This window comes from Calcarisporiella thermophila, assembly GCF_041956535.1.
Source record: "Calcarisporiella thermophila strain CBS 279.70 unplaced genomic scaffold VTP21scaffold_22, whole genome shotgun sequence".
Lineage (NCBI taxonomy): Eukaryota > Fungi > Calcarisporiellomycota > Calcarisporiellomycetes > Calcarisporiellales > Calcarisporiellaceae > Calcarisporiella > Calcarisporiella thermophila.
Genome location: NW_027192212.1, coordinates 309,816 through 329,403, shown reverse-complemented (window position 1 = coordinate 329,403; position 19,588 = coordinate 309,816). Strand labels below are relative to the sequence as shown.

The following is a 19,588-nucleotide window of genomic DNA, read 5'->3' as shown; positions in this document are numbered from 1 at the left end:
ATTTATCACAATTTTCAAAATTTTTCTCAATCATAAAAATTTATTTTTTTAAGAGGAAATCAAGAAATAACCAGCAATTATGGGTTATACATGATATGATATTTCATTAATATAAATATTTCGACAATGTTGCAAGAAGTGGCAAAGAATAGGTTGTTTATGCACTCTTTAACTCAGTATAATACTTTACTACAACAGGGTGTGCCATAACATGTTGTGGATTAAAATTGAGAACCTGAAGTCCATCAAGCGAGGTTGCGCGAGAAAGGGCGACATAGGCTTGGCCTTTTTATGCATAAATGAAAGAGTATGGAGTAAATTAGCCAAAGCACAGAATTTGAAAGATGAAAAATCTTACCTTTCTCAAAGACACCACCTAGATCAACTTTAACTAGATCGAGTGTTTGACCTTGACTTTTATGAATTGACATAGACCAGGCGAGCAATAATGGGATCTATAACAATATAGTGCATTATAATCTGGAGTATATTGGTATCCTAATGTAACGTTTAAGTTTTACCTGTATCCGCTGTGCAATTACTTCACCACCAGGTAACTCCAATTTCCACTCCTCAGGAAGTACCATAATCTCCCGACCATTCGCAAACTTAACAATCGGGTAAGGTTTATTTACATCTTGTATTGAAGTATCCTGATTCTTCCTATTGGACTCAGAAAGCTGGCCGGCAAGATATCGATATTCGCCTTCTCCAACAAATCCAACGACAATTCCCAGGGAGCCATTTACTAGGGTATTATCGAGATTTTTTAAGAGCATCACTTGCGCGTGCAGTTTGAGCTGCAGCATCTTAGGTGCCATACATCCGGACTCCAATTTAGCAACGTCCCCCGAGTCCTCAGCTTGGAAGATATGCAGTTGTCCTGAAAGAGATGCAAGCCTTTCTGAGTTGGCTTTATCAACCTGATCACGTCGCGCATAACTGAATATGGAATAAGTGTCAAATAAATAAAGTACATTCACAGTAAAATATAACTTACAGCTGTGCACATTCTATATCACCATTAGCATGTTTAAGTGGTCGTGAGAGTTCTCTAAATTTGCGTAGAGTAGTCTCTGACAACCGGCCCTCGCGAATATCGTTTAGCATCTTAACGAATTCTAATCATGTAAAATATTAAGCGTTTTCCCCTAAGATATCATAAGGAAAGGTGAAATGATTATACTACCGTTGTCTCTCTGTCGGAATATATTCTGTAAGTGCATAGTTCTTTGAATACAGTCCTTCCAGGTTCTGGCCTCAAATGTAAATTTGACTTCTTTTCCATTATCAGAAATCGGTGGCAATTGATAAAAATCGCCTGTAATAACAAGCTATACTGTCGTTAATATCTTTTGTCGAGCTGATCAAGTATAGAGGACATCGTTCTTACTTGAATTCCTCCAAATGGCTTATTCGATCTTCGCACAGCACGAGCAACTCCTTCAAGCTTGTCAAAAAGATCAGCGCTCAGCATGGAAACTTAGAATTAATTAGTTGGATGATACGGTCAAATTTGTTGAATAGAGCTTACTCTCATCAATAATTAAAACTTCTAAGGCTCTCCACCGCTCAGCAGATTTCCGGTTCTTAATTACGCGCGATATAATTTGATCTATTGTACCATTTCCAAGTCCAATGCCGGCAAAACTGTGCACAGTGCAACCACCAATATTACAAGCAGCCATACCAGTAGAAGCGGTAACCGCCACGGCTTCAGGTCGATTTCGGTACTTTGACTTTAAATTCTTTACTATTGCTAAATGGATAAATAAAAAAGAAATCGATCAGATCTTCACATATTGGTGTTTTATGATTTAGAGCATATACAGACCTCGAAGAAGCACAGATTTTCCGGTTCCTCCAATATGTGAAAAATAGAAATCTTAGAATATTAACAAAAATATGCTTTATAAGTATGGTTTCTCACCTGCCGAACCAGTAAAGAATACGCTTTCCCCATTTATAACTGCTTTTAGAACACCTTCCTGCTCTTCAGATAAATTTACATTATTTCCCTGGTGATCTGTTGTAATATGTGAACTAGGAGTGGCAGAACTTGCGCCATTTCTATTAGTGGACGTGCTGCTATAATCGCCTAATCTTTTTTCTCGATTGCTTTCCCAATCTGAAGGAAGTTTGCGCTTTCGTATTCCATCTCTTTGCTTCACGGTATTCATTTGGGGGACTGTGGCAGAAGTGATATTATTTGAAGTTTTGATTGTAACCTGCTGTGATACGATACGGTTATGTTTAGGAGGCTGGAGATCGGGAGAAAAGTGAGCAGCTGAGGTGGAAGTATGAGATATTGAGATTTCTGGCGATGAATATCGTGTATTTCTCTCCGATGCTCTAATTATATTGGAACTGTTGGATGTGGTAGCAAGATCCCGCACAACAAAGGGGTTAGTGCGGAGAGACCCAGGAAAGGGCGAGCTCTGCCGTTGAAAATCCGCAGACCCTACCTGATCTCGGTGATAGGCTTGATTATTAGTAGGCTGTTTGAAAAAGCCATTAAGTGTGGTTTGCTTTTGCTTTCTCTGCGGCCCTCGCATAGTTTATTTTAGCAGCTGTTATATGTTCGAGAAATTAAAGCGCGTCTATTAACGCGATTTAAATATAAATTTCCTTGCCCTCAACTTAATAAAATAAATTGAAAAAAAAAAATTGAAACGCGACACAATAACAATATTGAATTAAAATGGCAGAATATAGTCAAGCATCACTCCAAGAGTATATTAATGCACCTTTGGCGATAATAAAAAAAATATTTGGTAAGCATGAATATTTTCTATTATCTACTTGACGGAATACTAAAATTTTTGTTAGACGCGAAATGCAAAGATTCAAACGCTACAATTGATGAATTGGTTACTAGCACGTTTCGATCTGTATTTGACACTCAATCCAAACGTAACCAGGTATTAGTACAAAACTTTCTGTACAATTTCACATCTAACAGACTCTTGCGGATGTTTAGGTTCCATTATTGAGTGATAATCTCAAAACACCGATTTGTTCAGGATCACTCGTGCGCTTTCGATGCATGGTGCAAGATTCTACACTCGGGCCAGAAATGGCACTAAAAATAGGAGAAATAACGAACGCATTATCGGGTGAAAAGGTTTGTAATTTTATTTTAGAATTAGTTCATATTACTGATCTAAGTTCATTACTAGTATAAGAAAGTTTTCAAGTATTCATCGGATTTGGAGGTACGCGACAATAAAAGATAGGCTTTAAGAAAATTTACTTATTATTACGTGCACAGGATGGCGAGTCTATCGACTTCAACTCTCCGCAGAATGTGTACGAGGAGCGTCAGATACTCTATTGTATCTCTATACCTGGAGAATCTGAATGGGTTAAATCCGGAGATTATCTTGAATCTCACCGAGGTTTTGCAAAAATACGCTAACGTGTTATATATTTTGCTAACTTAACGAGTATTTTTCAACTCTATAGTTCCTTCTTCATCAATGGATCGACCTTCACAGGAGGAATCGCTTGTTTTTACAGGCCTATCGCTAGATGAAGAAACTCAAAAGTTTGTTCAGTCTCGTTATCCAATTCCTGGAGAGAAAAATGCATCAGCTATAGTTAAGGTTGCTAGCCAAAGGGTTAAAAGAGTTTTAGTGCATATTAAATAATCTATATTACAGGTGTGCGCAAAAGATGATTCCCCTAAAGTTGGAGATATAGTAGAATTCTTCGGGATCCTATCTTTATCGTAATGCTTTTAACTTACTATTTAATATACTATTACTACCCCGTTTCTTATCTTTATTTTCCCTCTTTTGATATGTTTTAGGCCTGAACACGATAATGCTAACGAATTTGATGCGGTATTTCAAATCCCATCAAGCATTCCAACTATACTCTCTGTATTTCATGTACAGCCTGAACCTTTTGGTTTATCTACTATTGAGCCCTGTAAGAGAATTTTGTTTCTGCCAGCTGCTACAATTCATTAACTTTTTTTTTAATACAGCCATAAACGAGTTCAATGATTCTATCAATTCGATAAGATCACTAGTGATTAACTATCTTGCCTCAAAACTCCATGGGGATATGTTAGCCGCTGAATACCTCTTGTTGCAAGTTATTTCTCGAGTGTATGTGCATACTTTTTCGCTATTATATTCACGCCTTATTTTAATCGGCTTTCTTACTTATTAGTACATTAAGAAAACCTGAGATTGTAATAGGTCCTCTGTCACTTAACATAAGCAACGTACCCCATCGTCCTCAAGCAATAGCAAATTTACCTACTACACTTTCCCATTCGAATGAATTTGCACACACTTTAACTACTAGCCTACAGGATATAACTGAGAGATGTCTTGGTATTCCACTGCGCCTAGAAACTCTCAATAATATGCCTTTTTACCCACGAAGCGAGAACGAGATGCTTTCCTCTGGCGTTTTACAATTGGCGAATGGAACTCTATTAGTAATCGATGAAACTGTTCTCCAAGAAGGCACATTGAATGATACAGGTTCAAATTTGCTCCATCTTGATTTCTCTTATTTAAACACTTACATTTTGCTGTTATTAGGGGTCAAAAATGTAGCAGCAATACACGAGATTATAGCACACCAACGGTTGACCTATGCCTTTCCATTTCACGATTTTAAACTCAATAGCGACCTGCCAGTGCTCATTCTCTCAACTGCGAAATCGTTTTTACCAGTAATTGAGCATCATATTTAACATATTTCCACTTTTTCTCTTTTACACAGTGCTATATTATTGCATCGCTATAATTAGGCAGAGTGCATGCTACCATTGCAGCAATCGAATGGACAGCATGAAAATGCAGTCCTGAGTGATTTCGATTTGAACTGTATACGCACATACATATATGCTCTTCGTAAAATAGACCTGGAAATATCACCAAGCATAGCAAAGGTACCATTAAAGCTCTAAATCAAAAGGATGAATGCTTGACTCCAATTTTACTTCTAGCATATTGAAGCAACGTTTGTTGACCTACGAAAAAATTCTCAGAGCAAAGGGGATAAGGCTTATACCGAAAGTGATTTACATCACCAAATCAAACTGGCTCGGTATGTATTTGCTCCTATTTTTCTTATTTTATGTGTATAGAAAACTATAAAATTGTCTACTTTTCTAGACTTGTGTCGCTAAGTTTCGGTGAGTCTCAGCTCTCCGAGGATTCCTGGAGACATGCATTACGGCTAGACGAAATGCGAAGGGAAAGAAACCTTCAGGACTTGGAACGCGGATCGTCCGCACCGGAAAGATAGCTCGAATTTAAGAATCAGTGAAATTTTGTTTAGACAAATAAAAAGCTTAACTGAGAATAATTGGCGACGCAGCAAATTTTGGTGACGTTTTTCGAGCAAAAATCAAAAAGTCTTTTGCAAAAAAAATTAGCTCCTCCTCTTTTCTTAGGTGCAAGATAGTTGCCAAAAGGTATCAATCATCGTGTGCGAATTCATCCATCCATCCATCGTTTTAATTGCAGTAGTGCTGACTGATTTATTGTTTAGATCGTAAAACCATGGCTGCTCTAAACTTGCCTGCCGACGTAGTAGCCGAGCACACCGGCATCCGTCTCTTCAATAAATGGTCTTTTGAAGATGTTGAGATCAAGGATATCTCCTTGACCGACTACATCCAAATCCGAAACCCCGTCTATCTTCCTCACACTGCTGGTCGCTACTCCGTCAAGCGTTTCCGTAAAGCCCAAGTAAGTTCCTATCGATGAATTGCTTTTTTGATTAATTTATCATTAATATTTTGTAATTTTAAGTGCCCTATTGTGGAGCGTTTAACTAACTCCCTCATGATGCACGGACGCAACAACGGCAAGAAGCTTATGGCGACGCGTATCACAAAGCACGCCTTTGAAATTATCCACCTCCTTACCGATCAGAATCCTTTGCAGGTGTTTGTTGACGCTGTCATTAACACTGGCCCTCGGGAAGATTCCACCCGTATTGGATCTGCAGGAACCGTTCGTCGTCAGGCAGTTGATGTGTCTCCTCTACGTCGCGTAAACCAGGCCATCGCTCTGATGACCATTGGTGCTCGCGAGGCTGCTTTCCGCAACGTGAAGTCGATTGCTGAGTGCTTGGCTGAGGAGATCATTAATGCTGCCAAGGTAAATAGATATGATAAAACCATTTCGGCTACATCATGTTTTAACTCTTTCATATAATCCAACTTCAAATAGGGATCTTCGAACTCGTATGCCATTAAGAAGAAGGACGAGCTGGAGCGTGTCGCCAAATCGTTAGTATCTTACTTTTTACTTAGCGTTAATTACTTCGCTTACAATTATATCATGCTCTCATTTATAGGAACCGCTAAATGTTATTTTCTATCTTATTTTACAATAAAAAACATTATAAATTTTACATCTAATAAAGTTTTCGATGTAAATTATTTCAGTGAACAACAAACTTTATTTTTCTTTTATGACATTTATAATCAAAAGCACTAAATATAATAAGAGAGTGGATATCTCGCGATTTTATTAGTTGTTTTACTTGTGTTGGCCTCTGCGACAAGTCTCGAAGTTCTCAATGAACCAGTCGGCTGACTCTTTTACAGCAACATCGAATGGCGTGAACTTGAAATCAGGGAGATATTTGCGTAGCTTAGCGTTAGAGGCTGTCTTCTTGAACTGACCATCAGCCTTGGAAGTATCAAACTATCAATTTTATAAAATTAGGTGAATTTTTGTGTCTATTGTATGTAACAATATTTACTTACCGTATAATGTCCTTCGAAGCCAACCGACTTTACAATAGCATCCGCAGCATCTTTAATGGACACTTCGTCCTCTTCTCCAACTATGTTTGATATATACATTTTAGTGCTATCGCCATTAAAACAAATAAAGTGTCTTTTTTACCAGAGAGGATAATAGGGTCTATCTCATTGTATTCACGTAGTACCCATATGAAGAGTTTGGCCAAATCGCGAGAATAGATGAACTGACGTAAAGGTTTTCCAGTGCCAGACACGATAAAGGGAGTGTTGTTCTCTGGAATCGAAAACATATCGATAAGATTGAATTTAGAATAAAAATAATCATTTTCGCACTCACTTTTTGCAAGATAACACTTGTGAATAAGACCTGGGATGACGTGAGAATCCTCTAGATCGTAGTTATCATGTGGGCCAAATACATTGGTAGGGATAACGGAAGTGAAATTTCTTCCATGCTGCGAGTGGTATGCCCTTAAGAAGTTGCAATGACATTAATAAGAGATGTCAAGCTAAGGAATTATAATCAATAATACCTGTTTTGTGTATCAATCAGACGCTTTGCATAAGAATACCCGAAGTTGGAATCATGGGGGGGACCATTATGAATCATCGTCTCATCAATGGGGTAAGTGGTTTTGTTAGGGAAGATACAGGTCGACAAGCATGAAACCACCTTGTTGCAGTTATATTCGTGCGCCGTGTGCAGAACTGAGTCGTTGATGAGGATATTATCACGCAGAAAATCAAGATTGTATTTCATGTTCTTGAACAGCCCACCAACCATTGCAGCCAGATGTACAACTTTTGTAGGCTTATATTTCTCGAAGATGGCACGGGTCTGTTCGCGATCACTATGTTGATTATATATAGAAAGATTATGCAAAGAAAAAGACACATCTGTTGAAAAAGATAGTAGTAATTACCGAAGATCACCATCCTTTGAGGTCAAAAAGATCCATTTCTCGTTATCTTTTAAACCGAAACGAGAATTTTTAGGTTCGTTTTCGAGCACCCACTCAATAGCACGGCCCACGAGCCCAGAGCCACCGGTAACGATGATAACTTCGTTTTGCGACATTACTAAAATGAAGGAGTAGAGGCAGATTTGGGTCGAAAATAAAATAACAAGATTTATAATATTTAAATTTTGAAAGATTCGAATATCACATATTAGGAATTAGGATCATAATTGATGGATTTGCTATTTAAAAATAGAAATAAGATATGAATGCAATATATATGAAAATTAAATTTAGACTAAAATTGTTTTCCAATTCAGGTGTAAAAAAGAGTTCTCTTGTGAGCGGTGCAATATTTGACACTGCCATTCTATTGTAACTAGCACAAAGATACCATAGTTAATAATAGAACATATTTTATTTGTCCCGGTTGAAGCATTTCCTGCTCAATGGCGAGTATCGTGATGATCTAAAGCCTTTCAGTATAGAGCCAATTTTAACGAGATGCACAATTAAGTACCTTCTCCGGTGGTAAAAAAGTGCATCAATAAACAAAGACATGATTTTTGGGTCAGTATCATAAATTAGTATAAGTTAGAATGATAATTTGTATATGTATTTACAAGGAAAAGGTGGTATATAGATGGAAAATTCTATGGATGTACAGTTCTAAAAGCATACCATCCCACTTTTCCACATAGTATAAAGTGACTACTCATAATAAATTACTCGACTTGCAGCCTTTCGCAACCGATTCATTACAGCTAGACCAGCATGCTTTTCTGGAATCCCTTCTACTAGTATACAGTTCACATTATCTTCTTCATCAAGTGCTCTCAGCTGACGAAATAGTTCACGGGCTACTGTTTCCGGATGTTCAGCGTCACCTAACCATCTCTCTATAACCTGCTTGCTGTCGGAAATATCACCGGATCTGGGGTATCCATTAGTAGGATCCGAGTCACCAGACCGGACACGCAAAACTCCAATACGCTCCTTTCCCTCAGCCTGTAGTCTAGATATTTCGCTCCTGATTGAATCCATATGGTTTAAACAAAGGTCATTCGCATTTCCATGCTTTGTTTGGGTAGGGTAACGATGCTCGAACAGTACAACCTCGGCATCAGGTGAATAATGGCGGTATTTCATTCCCGGAGTAGTGGGGGCAGCTTCGAGTTGTTTATCGACAAAATCCCTGCGGTATACTTGCAAACCATCCAGACCTTTTAGGATACAAAGCTGTTCAAAAGTAACACCACCAGGACGTAAAATGGCAGGTGGATGGCGAAGAGCATCCAGCACAGTAGACTCAATTCCCTGAGAACACTGTCCTCCATCTAGGACCAAAGGTAAGCGACCCGAAAGATCACGTAATACATGGGAAGCTAATGTGGGAGAAGGTCGGCCCGAGGCATTAGCTGAGGGGGCAGCTAGCGGAAACTGACAGCGCTGGATAACCGCTCTTGCAACAGGATGAGCAGGGAAACGCACTGCAACTGTAGGTTGTCCACAGGTAACTACCTCAGGGATCAATGCGGAAACTGGGAGGATAATGGTGAGTGGACCCGGCCAAAATTGGCGAATAGCAGCGTTGTATTCACGAGGAATGCGTCCACCGGGGAGGAGATCTCGTAACATTCGAAGGGAAGATACATGCACGATAAGAGGATTATCAGCCGGACGATTTTTGGCAGCATATATCTTCCTCACGGCAGCTTCCGATAATGCATTTGCTGCAAGGCCGTATACAGTCTCGGTTGGAAGGGCCACTACCTCGCCATTTTGAAGTAAGCTGACTGCCTCTTCAATAGCTGCTTCTGCAGCAGGATCGTTTATCTGTAATTGCGGATCATTGATGTTACTCAATACATCGAGATCAGTTTCGGCATACTCAGAGAGTGAATTATTCGTAGGCAACAAGTTCTTTGGAGATTCAAAAATGAAGGAAGCAGGGCTAACTTGAAGACATTTAGTTTCAAAACTGTAAGCAGCTGCATTTGTAGCCGCTTTTGATGCAGATAAATATGTGTTCTTTGCCATGATTTTGCCTATAGATTTGTTAAAATGTGTTGCAACATTAATAAGTCTACGCATTTTTTTCGAATATTGAATTTCGCAGTTGATGTAAACAAATTTCAATGTTAAAATACGCCACAAATAAATGTCGAATTTTTAACTTAATAATCTCGAACATGCATCAAAATGGGAACAGATTTTAATGGCTTGATGAAAATATACTTAGGATATATGATAGGAAAACATTTATTTTGACAGGGCGGGAAGGAGGCAAAAACATGTAGGAATACACTAAGACTCTTGCAATTCACGCAAACGGCGGATTGTACTGCGGACTGTAGCAGCAGCAGTTGTCCTAGACAATTTAAACCAGTATAATTTTAGCTACAACTAAAAAGCCATTGAATACAGAAAACAGTACTCACGATACAGTCCATGCGCCACCAGCAATGGATTTGCGACATGCGCGGCATTTCCAAATGCCAACTGCCTCGCGCTTCACAGTGTCCTGAAAGTCAAAAGAATTAACATTAAGAAACCCCTAACACTGACAAATTTATCGAACCTTTCCGCAAAATGCACATGTGTACTTAGCATGCTGCGTTATTTCCATCTTTTTTATTTGTTTACGTAGGGAAGCGCCATAACGAGTACCGTACTTGCCCGTGACACCAACTTTCTTAGTGCGTTTTGCCTTGATTATCAAATCATCAGTTTTCTGCATTCATCCATCCTATTTTTTTCTTGCATAAACGAACCATTTCTACTACTCAGTTCCCTTCCGACTTGCAAACGATCCAGGTGGTCAAATATTAGGACACTGGGAGCGCGAGAATATGATGGATGGGTATAGTCAAATCTGCGCGTTGCAGTAAAACTCCCCTCAACAAACTGAATAATAACCAAATAGGTATAATTAAAAGAAATTCAATCAATAACACCGAAACGACTTTATCAAGTGTAATATTTTAAAACTTGGGTTCAAAATAAATGTTAACACTCTTCCTCACAGCTTACCACGCTTTCTATGGACAGACATAAACAATACTGCTACACCAAAATATGGATACTGTAACTCACAATATAAGTATAACTACCATCTCTCACAGCACAAAACGCTACCTGATCGCTCTGCTACTCATTTTTTCTAAGGTATTTACGCCTTTTATAGCGTTAGACTATATCGCCAGCATCCAAAAATTAATTTTAAAAAGGTGTTCAAAGAAACAACACTATTGAAGTCGCTTAAGCCATTTTCACTGAAATATGGAACCTAATTATGACACTTAGGTTTATTTGTTATTTATTTATAAGTTTCCTAGGATATAACTTTGCATACAACTCAAAAAATAATTGAAGATATTGTATTATGAAACAATTCCAAAAGTCTCATTTTTGAATCTAAACTAATATTTGACAACCTATGCAATTATATTCTTTACTGGCTATAATAAACAATTAGCAATAAAAAGCAAAGTGTTTCGAAAGGAGCTTCCGAAAGTTTCTAAATGATAATATCATCATTGATTTTTATGTAAATATATGCTAGGGTGTTGAAACCCAAATGAAATATATTACAAAACCATGCTGAAATAGAGGAGGGAGTTTCTTTTGAGGAACACGTGCGGCAGCAAGATTATGTTTTCTTAACTGAATCAGAAGCTCGTAATGTACAGTGTCCGAACGCAGCTCCTGTGCTAGTACACCCACGCTATTTCTCTCGCCATTTGCAAGCAATGTGTATAGTGTCGACACAAAAGCTGCAACGATACTCTCGTTGTAAATCACATCAGAAGCAAAAATAAAATTATAAGGACGTGCAAACAGATCCTCTCCTAGTGGCTCTCCCCATATCAGCTCCTGCACTTGTACGCGAGCTTCCTCCTCAAGCGTTTTGTTCTCTTCACCTAGAGATATCCAGGACTCTGGCAGGCTGCGCCGTAAATTTTTCAAAGTAGTGTATCTAAGGACGTCAAAAACATCTGTCATTGTAATATGACGGACAAGTGGAGCAATTACTGTGCCAAGTACACCGCACCCACATCCTAATTCGAGTGCTCTTGTAGTTTTAGGATCGAATCCAAGTTGTGTCTTATTGGAACAAATAAACTGGGCCAGGCATACAGAAGAATCCCACACTACCGTGCCGGTACAGACCTCCCTGCTGGAGCGATGTACGCTAACGTTTTGGGTAATTTCAAGCCTATGTGAGTCAACTAACGATAGAAAGATTACTTTAGCTCTATGTCTACTCTTGGCTCAGTAACAATAATATCAATACTTTGGATTTCGAGGACGTTTTTGTGTTGATCGACAGAACGATTTCGGTTCCATTGTGACGGATCGTCGGTGTATAAAATGAACATCTCCTCATCAACATCGCTAACGAACTCAAATTCAGCTACCAGACTAACTAGTTCCTGGCATGGGTGGATGAAATTCATGGCTATAGATCCTATTAAATTTTTATTTTCATATTTGGGTATTTTTATGAAATTGAGCTCTAATTACCGTCGTATGCGATATTTAGAAACTTGTATGAGCATCTGTATAGATGAATAAATGTATAAATCGATCGATGTATGAATGTTCGGCATTTGTTCCGTTTTATCGGAAAAATATCGCTAGCATCGATATAATGAATATGATGCTAGGGAATATTGGCTGAAGAGAGAATGTCCCACTGAGTAGAGTAGGGATTTGCAATATCGCAGGACGGGACGCAACAATAGTAACTATAGATCCATCAGGGGCTGTCACAGTAACTAGAGTTACCTCAACTCCCGTAGATGACTGCTTCTGTGGAAGGTGTTCAACATTGACCTCTGTCACCATTTTTGTTGCAATCGCAGGGTTTTCAGGTGTAAGCAACTGAGTTACAGTGGCTGGAGAAGGTGTCAGGGTGGTGGTAACCGGGATTGGTGTCAAAGTAACGGTAAATGATGATGGTATCGTGGTGATGGTAGGATTATTTGGCAATGGTTCAGGTGTATGTAATGAGCTCGATGTACTTGAACCATGATCCCAATTTCCGAATATACTATTTGAAGAAGAGGAGACTGGTAAAGTCACTGCTAATGAAGCCGAGACGTGGGAAACGGATGAGCTATCGGCAGTTGCGATCGAAGTAACCGGAGTAGCTATTGAAGCGCTAACGTAAGAAGACGAGCTTCCATCACTTGGGGCCACTGAACCTGTGTTTTGGCTTTCCAAATCACTTGAGGTGTTACCAGAGGGTTTCGTTGAATCTTCACCTGTTATACTCGGTCCCCCGGATTTCCCCTGGTCGTTGTTTGCGGTGGGCGTGGCTACTTGGGAATCACCAGTATCCGATGTCTTCGTAGGAATAGGCAAATGTTGGCCGCCTGTGTTCTCAGGTGAATTGCCGTTTCCTGATTGCTCCGTATCGGTGGGCAAGTTATTACTAACAGATGCCTTTCCGCTTTCTGCTCGGTCATCATTACCAGAAGGCTTATTGCTCTCTTTTGGACTGCTATCTTGAGTTGTCTTTGACGTTGCGGAATCGTTTTCTTTTCCGGATCGGTCAGTTTTAGGAGTAGATACGTCGCTCTCCTTCACGGGGGGACTGTCTTCCTGCTTTGCATTCCTTGTTTCGCTTTCTTTTCCTGATTGTCCGTTATTCTGTGTGGTCTCCTCGCTCTTCTTGACCGGGGAAGTATCCTCCTGCTTCGTTGGTCGGTCATTATCCGGAGCTTGTTGAAGCTCACGCTGGTCCGAAGCTGGGCCCTTCTGTTGATCCATATTAGGCTCTTGGCGAGGTACAACGCGACGCATTAAAAAGGGATGCACATGAATATTACGGCTAGGAACAATTCCTTCTATCCAAGTATTAATCTTGCCGCTGTGTATTGATCGTGCGCATTCCTCACCTATCATTCCAATGAGGAAAAGCATGAGGAGCATGACCAATGCAAATGGGCGCAAATTAGAAAATATCATCGCGGCTAGGAAGAAGTTGTCCAGACACACAAGAGGGCGCCTTAAATTGTTTCCTCTCCCTTTGAGCGAATCTTGATTACCCGGTGGCTAGGACTTACCCTTCCATAAAGACCTGTCCAGCCTCATTTTTCTTTATAAGTAAATCGAAAACTTTATTTTATTTCAAAAAGTCTCAAAAATAAACTAAGTCTGCCTGCAGATCGAGTAACAAGAAGATTAAATAGCAATGCATAGGTACAATATTTGATAACGGGTGAACGGGCAAAATGATTAAAAATGCTCTATAAAAAGAGAATGAAGAGCATGGTGTGGTTAGTTTTTAGGCAGTCAATTAATTACATTGAGAAGAATCTTACCTTGGTGGAAGAAGAATTTCACGCCAGTTATTGTCTGGGGTTTTGGAGCCAACGCCTCGACCATTGTCTTGCGCCAGGCAGATGCCCGGTGGCGGGATTGAGGAGGATTCGCACTAGTAGTGACGCAACTCCAATCCCTGCGGCATATGTCCGCCAGATTCTTGGCAATAATCTCTGGCCCGCAAAAGAACACACCAATCTAAATCGAAAGTAGCGATTCATTGCTTATAAATACGACTTGAACCGAAATGAATTGCAGGCTTATTTTCTTCACTTACATCAGTATCGGGATGTGCACTTGCGGTTTCCTCGAAAATGGCTTGGAAATTCGGGCGCCCATAGTAGGTAGGCGACTGCAACCCCGTAATTGGATCTGGCTCCGCGAGGGTAGGTTCGGAGTTGAGTAGAATATTGCGCACATAAGAGTGTCGCAATTTGCCTGTGAGATAGGTGCGGATGGAGATGAACTGTTTGATGTCTTCTTGTTCAAGTTGCTTAAGCAACGACTGGAACCATTCAAAAGCCTTGTCAAAGTAAAAAAAACCAATCAGTCTATGGGGGTGTAAAAGGGGGCAAGGCTAGGCTCACCGCATATTCGCGACATATCCATATGAAGTAAACCTTGCGCAGCTTGGTACTCTTGGTTGGGTAATTGAGACGGTACCAAATACTTTTGAGGATGGAGGCGAAAGGGGTGACCCCAATGCCAGCCCCCACCAACATAGCTACTTCGAAGTTGAAGACATCTTCACTTGAGGTTCCGAATGGCCCGTCGACCATAATACGGGGCAAGACTTTGGTTACTTCCTGGCGACCATTTTGGTTGTTAGCATCTTCTACACGGTCGCCATCACCACAGCCCAATGCGCGCGCAAGATTTCTCGTGAAGTCACCCACAACGCGCACGTGCACGGATATATAGTCTTCTTCGGGGGCGCTGGTAAGAGTAAAGGGATGCCATTGCCAGATGGACACCTCGGGACAACAAATAAACACGTATTGACCTGCTTTAACATTGGAGAACGTGTTCTCTTTCTTAATCTGGATCTCCACAACTTTCGATGGATGCAAGACGATTTTGGAAACGTGGGAGCGGCGGAAAAAGGCACGATACTCACGGATCACCCGCTCGAAAGTATAGATTACTCCTGATGCGATCCAATACTTCCAAAAGGATGCTATATTAACGCAGAGGGGCGGGCGGTCATTAGCGACAAGGCAGAAGGCGCCGTGGAAGGAGAAGACAATGAAATAGATGACGAAGAGATGGTGGGTGTACCAAAATCGCTCGAAATTACTGCGGCGAACGCTCGGAACCGAAGTTGCGCCCATAATAAGAATGACAATAATAAGAACGTGGCCGCTCCAGCCCACTCCGTGACCAAACATATAGTAAAAGAACTGAGATACGACATTGGGGCTGGTTCGGGCAAGTCTGACAAAATTGACGTAGTGGCAAATCGTATGGAGGAGGCCGAAAAAGAAGATAGACCATCCTACTAGCTTATGGAATGCAATGTGTTTATCGAATTGAACCACCTTATTTAGATTCGATGAACGGAACCAAGAGAGCAGATTACGGCACATGGGAAATAGCACGATGCCCGAATCAACGTGCAAACACATGGCAGCTCCACGAGCAATGCCATAAGTGACGCCGGCAACGCGCTGAGCAGTGCGGTAATTGTCGGAGAAATATGCTTGGATAAATCCGTAGACGAAGAGCAGAATTTGCGAGATTATCCAAACGCCAACAAATATCTTTGAGTAGCCTAGGGAAACGCATAGAGAACAATAGTTAACACGGATTCCGTGCGATAATCGAGGGAAATTGGCAAGTATACGCCACCTTCGTTAATCAGCCAGATGTCCAGTTTCTGCTTCCAAGTTCTCATCGGATCATGCGATTTTTCCGAATCGACAGCAGGATCAATGTGAACCGTCCTGCCATTTCTCGAAAAATATTTACGTATGAAACCGAAATTTGGCGGTGACATTAATGCTAGATGCGAAGGGTTGCGGCACTAATGACCAAAAAAATATGATGAAGAGAAAGGTTGGGTCTTAACTTTGCCTTGAAAAGGATGCAAGCCAGTTTTTATTTAGCAAATTATATTCTCCGTCTGAAATTCGAACCCCGCTTTCCGAGTTTTCTTGGTTTGATGACAGAATTCAAGGACGAGCGAATTATCTTCAAGTGCGGGCTGATAGAGCCGCCCTAGCCGCTGTTGTTCCCAAGGATAAGCGGCGACGTAAGCCTGATGCGAATCCATCAAGCCCCTATTATCTCTAACACACGCCTCAGGGATGTAGACGCCCTATTGCATTGAAACCGATAGGCAAAAGCTGCACTCACATCCCATACTTACTACTGTGGGATGCGATCTTGGGCAGGGGTAAATGCATCCCAAATGATCTCCTTTAAAATACAACCCATAGCAGCCAGAATCTTGCCCGATCGATTTAACTCTCGATCTGAGACGAGAAACAATCGTAAGCGGTTGCACTTTCGAGGAAAATATACCGATGAGCCCAATATGCTTTATTTTTATGAAGTGTGTTCAAAGTCTATTGGACTGCCCGCAAATTTGTAAAGTACGCATTCCGAGAGTAACAAGCGACTGCTTCTGTTGAATAGTAGTGTGAGAGGCAATAGACGAAAAATATTGTTGGTATACAACGAGGTGATGGAGCAATAATTAGCTCCAAAACTAGGCATTGTTCTAATATCCAAAAGATTTCGATAGATCGTGCTTATCAAAATAATACAAGGCATATTGGGTAAAATGACGTAGAGCATCTTTCCAAACGGAGCTCAGTAAATTTCAACCATGCTCGGCTAGAAAATTAAATTGACAGACAGATATTTGAAACCAGATGGTCTAAACTCCTTGAGTCTCGCACTGTACTTATAATTCCCTCGAAATATTTTGGCATATTTCTAGGAGAGATTCTACGCAATTGTAGAGACCCCATGTTTATCACAAGAGTTTATTTTCAGATGTGATCACACTATGCAAAATATGTGTTAAAGGAGATGATTAGTTTACCCAATTTATAAATTGCGGTTTGCATTGTATATACTCGATATTTTAATGAATGACTCACCCAAAATTCAAATCTTTTGAGTGTTCTCAACTAATGGAGCATAGAAATGAATAGATGGGTTAAATTATAGGTAGAGTATATTAAGAGACACTGAAAAGGGGGGAAAACGGGTGATAATATGTACTAATTTATAAATAATCAACAATGTCCGAAGGATTTACTTGAATAACTTGAATAAATGCATTGCACAGTGTTTAGCGCTTTGATATAAAGAACCACGGCTACAATCACCCCAATTAGGGTGAGGATGAAGCAGACAAGGGAAAGTTTTGCCCAGATACGCTGTTTTGGGTCTACAAATAGAAAAGTTAATAAATTGAAGCCATTTACAAAACAATCGTAGGTACCAGGAGTTCTTAGATAGCAGCTACCCACCAGCCAGAGGATAGGAAAGCAAAAACCGGCAATAAACAATATGAGTGGAATGTTGTTATCTACTCTTACAGTAGTATCCGCATATACTACTTGCTGTTGAGGTGCTGGCTGATAGTAGGGAGTATTGCCTTGGTAAATGTTTCCTTTCTCATCACGAGGTGGTGGAGGATAATTGAATTCTTGTTGATACTGAGACGATGGCTGATGGTATGGATTGGAGGTGGAATCACTCTGGAACTGTGGTGAAGTAGAATGTGAGGGGGCGGGAGGAGGCGGTGGCGGTGGCGGATAGGTAAATCCACCAGCGCTGATATTGTCGGTGCGGGTATTCTTTTCCATTATTATGAAGGTATTCACGTAAAATAAATGAGAGAGACAGGAATAAAGAAAAACAGGAAGATTTGCAACGAGCACCCTTATTTATTCTGTTTATGCCATCCATCGCCTCGCAGCTTATTCGCTGAAAGAAAAACACCGCCACAAATGCGCTCAGCTTTACACTGTAACTGGGTACAGCCACAAAAGCACAAGCGATAATAGGAGATGATAGTTTTCCGTCCAAGGTTGGATCACAAAGAAAACAGACACAAATCTTCTGAGAATTGAATCATTGAGGACAAAAGTCCATTGCTCGCAAAGCATATAGTTGTGTTTGATATAGATATATCAAAATCTAACGGTTCGACTTATGCATTCTTGTTTTTATGCACCCATGGCCAGATCCATCATATGATGTTGGAATTGAGACTGACACAGCCTACTGTTTGAATGAACTTAATTATTGCTTCTTCTCTTCAAGGTTGATTTCGTTTAGGCTGTGGTTTATTACATTGTGTGAGACAAACAACCCTCTTTGTTTTAAATTCTATGTAACTCTGCAGCCTAAAGTGTACATAAGTTGACTGCATTCTCCATAGGCACTAATAAAAGGCTTTTTAATCGGGATTTGATAGTAGTGTGACGAGTTAAACGGAATTTATCAAGTTTACTAGTAAAATTACACTAGCCTGTTGTAAACTCGAAAATAATAAAGTTAGTAACACTCGCGTTTAGCCAAGCTAAGATTTCAATGGTAATTTATTAAATATAATTCGCCTTCCGAACTTAGACTAGTTTAGATTTCATGTAATATATACCCTCATCAGAGTTGCACGCTATTTGGGTGAAGTTTGGAAGTATATTTAGGCTAGGATCATCAACCTTTTATTTTATTTTTGAACATTCGATTTCCATAGTTTACAACGAGCGTTTTACCTTGCCGAATCATGGTTTATCAAAGATAAAAATTATATTGAGCTACTATGAGTTCTTTTTGGTTTTGTCTTTCTATTCTTCATAGAAATCCAAGCTGTCCGAATTAAACTAATATAAGATAATGTACTATGAGATTCAGATTCATTTCCGATAATATAAAAAAAAGGGAACGGATTATCCACACTCCTAACAAAATTCACTCCTACCGCATAGAGTGGATGATTTTCAGGCGTCTATAAAGTGGATGTATTAATTCGAAATTAAGAGGCTAGTCTTCTGAAAAAAGGGTCTTTACAAAGAAGAGCCATTATTTCTGCTTGATAAAGTAATATCTTATTGGAGATATTGCCGTCCTACTTTAAACACAGATGGAGGATGCAAATATCGTATTTTTTGATTCTAATTCTCTATCTTTGTGTATCACTCGACAGCCATACAAATTTTAGTATGCATTTAGTATGTATCCTCTTGGATTGTTTATTTTTTGGACACCCTAGGAATGTCTTATTTAGTAGAAGGTGAACCCGTAAGTTCTGCAATTTTACTAGTAACCTGAGAGGACATTTCGCTTCCTGAAATGTATTTAATTAGCGGATGGATCGTTAGGTGCATCCACTAACTATATATATTGATGCTATCCTGATATACTGAGGGATCAAACCTACTAGAGGAGGGGCTCTTGTTCCAACAATACCCCATTCTATATGCTCTATAGGCGCCAAAACTGATGTGCATATCTGAAAGGATCGTGGGACATATAGTATTCAAGTGACAAGTTTCCTTTTAACGTTGATTTAGTGGTGTGTGAGTGTATT

General features: G+C 39.9%; 11 protein-coding genes across 11 annotated transcripts; 2 read left to right on the top strand and 9 right to left on the bottom strand.

Annotated features, from left to right (window-relative positions):
• Nucleotides 1–157: 157 nt before the first annotated feature.
• VTP21DRAFT_5452 (uncharacterized protein) lies at nt 158–2,555 on the bottom strand (the record flags this gene model as incomplete). Its single annotated transcript, XM_069395975.1, has 9 exons — nt 158–285; nt 359–455; nt 522–942; nt 1,001–1,121; nt 1,190–1,334; nt 1,394–1,482; nt 1,535–1,759; nt 1,835–1,861; nt 1,931–2,555. The coding sequence occupies 9 exons, from the start codon at nt 2,553–2,555 to the stop codon at nt 158–160; spliced, it is 1,878 nt and encodes a 625-aa protein (XP_069248020.1).
• Nucleotides 2,556–2,701: 146 nt separating this feature from the next.
• Nucleotides 2,702–5,271, top strand: VTP21DRAFT_5451 (uncharacterized protein; the record flags this gene model as incomplete). Its single annotated transcript, XM_069395974.1, has 14 exons — nt 2,702–2,774; nt 2,830–2,921; nt 2,981–3,124; nt 3,180–3,215; nt 3,272–3,398; nt 3,466–3,605; nt 3,663–3,730; nt 3,812–3,933; nt 3,992–4,115; nt 4,180–4,499; nt 4,560–4,693; nt 4,772–4,912; nt 4,970–5,070; nt 5,139–5,271. The coding sequence occupies 14 exons, from the start codon at nt 2,702–2,704 to the stop codon at nt 5,269–5,271; spliced, it is 1,755 nt and encodes a 584-aa protein (XP_069248019.1).
• A 257-nt stretch (nt 5,272–5,528) lies between these two features.
• VTP21DRAFT_5450 (40S ribosomal protein uS7) lies at nt 5,529–6,340 on the top strand (the record flags this gene model as incomplete). The annotated part of the gene is made up of 4 exons (XM_069395973.1): nt 5,529–5,717; nt 5,781–6,131; nt 6,204–6,262; nt 6,331–6,340. The coding sequence occupies 4 exons, from the start codon at nt 5,529–5,531 to the stop codon at nt 6,338–6,340; spliced, it is 609 nt and encodes a 202-aa protein (XP_069248018.1).
• Nucleotides 6,341–6,515: 175 nt separating this feature from the next.
• On the bottom strand, nt 6,516–7,823 carry VTP21DRAFT_5449 (uncharacterized protein; the record flags this gene model as incomplete). Its single annotated transcript, XM_069395971.1, has 6 exons — nt 6,516–6,683; nt 6,746–6,825; nt 6,888–7,019; nt 7,083–7,216; nt 7,279–7,596; nt 7,669–7,823. The coding sequence occupies 6 exons, from the start codon at nt 7,821–7,823 to the stop codon at nt 6,516–6,518; spliced, it is 987 nt and encodes a 328-aa protein (XP_069248017.1).
• A 592-nt stretch (nt 7,824–8,415) lies between these two features.
• On the bottom strand, nt 8,416–9,744 carry VTP21DRAFT_5448 (uncharacterized protein; the record flags this gene model as incomplete). The annotated part of the gene is made up of 1 exon (XM_069395970.1): nt 8,416–9,744. The coding sequence occupies one exon, from the start codon at nt 9,742–9,744 to the stop codon at nt 8,416–8,418; it is 1,329 nt and encodes a 442-aa protein (XP_069248016.1).
• Nucleotides 9,745–10,011: 267 nt separating this feature from the next.
• VTP21DRAFT_5447 (60S ribosomal protein eL43) lies at nt 10,012–10,481 on the bottom strand (the record flags this gene model as incomplete). The annotated part of the gene is made up of 4 exons (XM_069395969.1): nt 10,012–10,075; nt 10,146–10,228; nt 10,286–10,414; nt 10,479–10,481. The coding sequence occupies 4 exons, from the start codon at nt 10,479–10,481 to the stop codon at nt 10,012–10,014; spliced, it is 279 nt and encodes a 92-aa protein (XP_069248015.1).
• A 784-nt stretch (nt 10,482–11,265) lies between these two features.
• VTP21DRAFT_5446 (uncharacterized protein) lies at nt 11,266–12,164 on the bottom strand (the record flags this gene model as incomplete). Its single annotated transcript, XM_069395968.1, has 2 exons — nt 11,266–11,936; nt 12,002–12,164. 2 exons carry the CDS (start codon nt 12,162–12,164, stop codon nt 11,266–11,268), a joined length of 834 nt encoding a protein of 277 aa, XP_069248014.1.
• Nucleotides 12,165–12,327: 163 nt separating this feature from the next.
• On the bottom strand, nt 12,328–13,644 carry VTP21DRAFT_5445 (uncharacterized protein; the record flags this gene model as incomplete). The annotated part of the gene is made up of 1 exon (XM_069395967.1): nt 12,328–13,644. The coding sequence occupies one exon, from the start codon at nt 13,642–13,644 to the stop codon at nt 12,328–12,330; it is 1,317 nt and encodes a 438-aa protein (XP_069248013.1).
• Nucleotides 13,645–13,950: 306 nt separating this feature from the next.
• On the bottom strand, nt 13,951–16,033 carry VTP21DRAFT_5444 (uncharacterized protein; the record flags this gene model as incomplete). Its single annotated transcript, XM_069395966.1, has 5 exons — nt 13,951–13,961; nt 14,037–14,235; nt 14,315–14,560; nt 14,625–15,808; nt 15,886–16,033. The coding sequence occupies 5 exons, from the start codon at nt 16,031–16,033 to the stop codon at nt 13,951–13,953; spliced, it is 1,788 nt and encodes a 595-aa protein (XP_069248012.1).
• A 105-nt stretch (nt 16,034–16,138) lies between these two features.
• On the bottom strand, nt 16,139–16,442 carry VTP21DRAFT_5443 (uncharacterized protein; the record flags this gene model as incomplete). Its single annotated transcript, XM_069395965.1, has 2 exons — nt 16,139–16,316; nt 16,393–16,442. The coding sequence occupies 2 exons, from the start codon at nt 16,440–16,442 to the stop codon at nt 16,139–16,141; spliced, it is 228 nt and encodes a 75-aa protein (XP_069248011.1).
• Nucleotides 16,443–17,151: 709 nt separating this feature from the next.
• VTP21DRAFT_5442 (uncharacterized protein) lies at nt 17,152–17,858 on the bottom strand (the record flags this gene model as incomplete). The annotated part of the gene is made up of 3 exons (XM_069395964.1): nt 17,152–17,174; nt 17,306–17,437; nt 17,492–17,858. The coding sequence occupies 3 exons, from the start codon at nt 17,856–17,858 to the stop codon at nt 17,152–17,154; spliced, it is 522 nt and encodes a 173-aa protein (XP_069248010.1).
• Between the last annotated feature and the right edge of the window lie 1,730 nt (nt 17,859–19,588).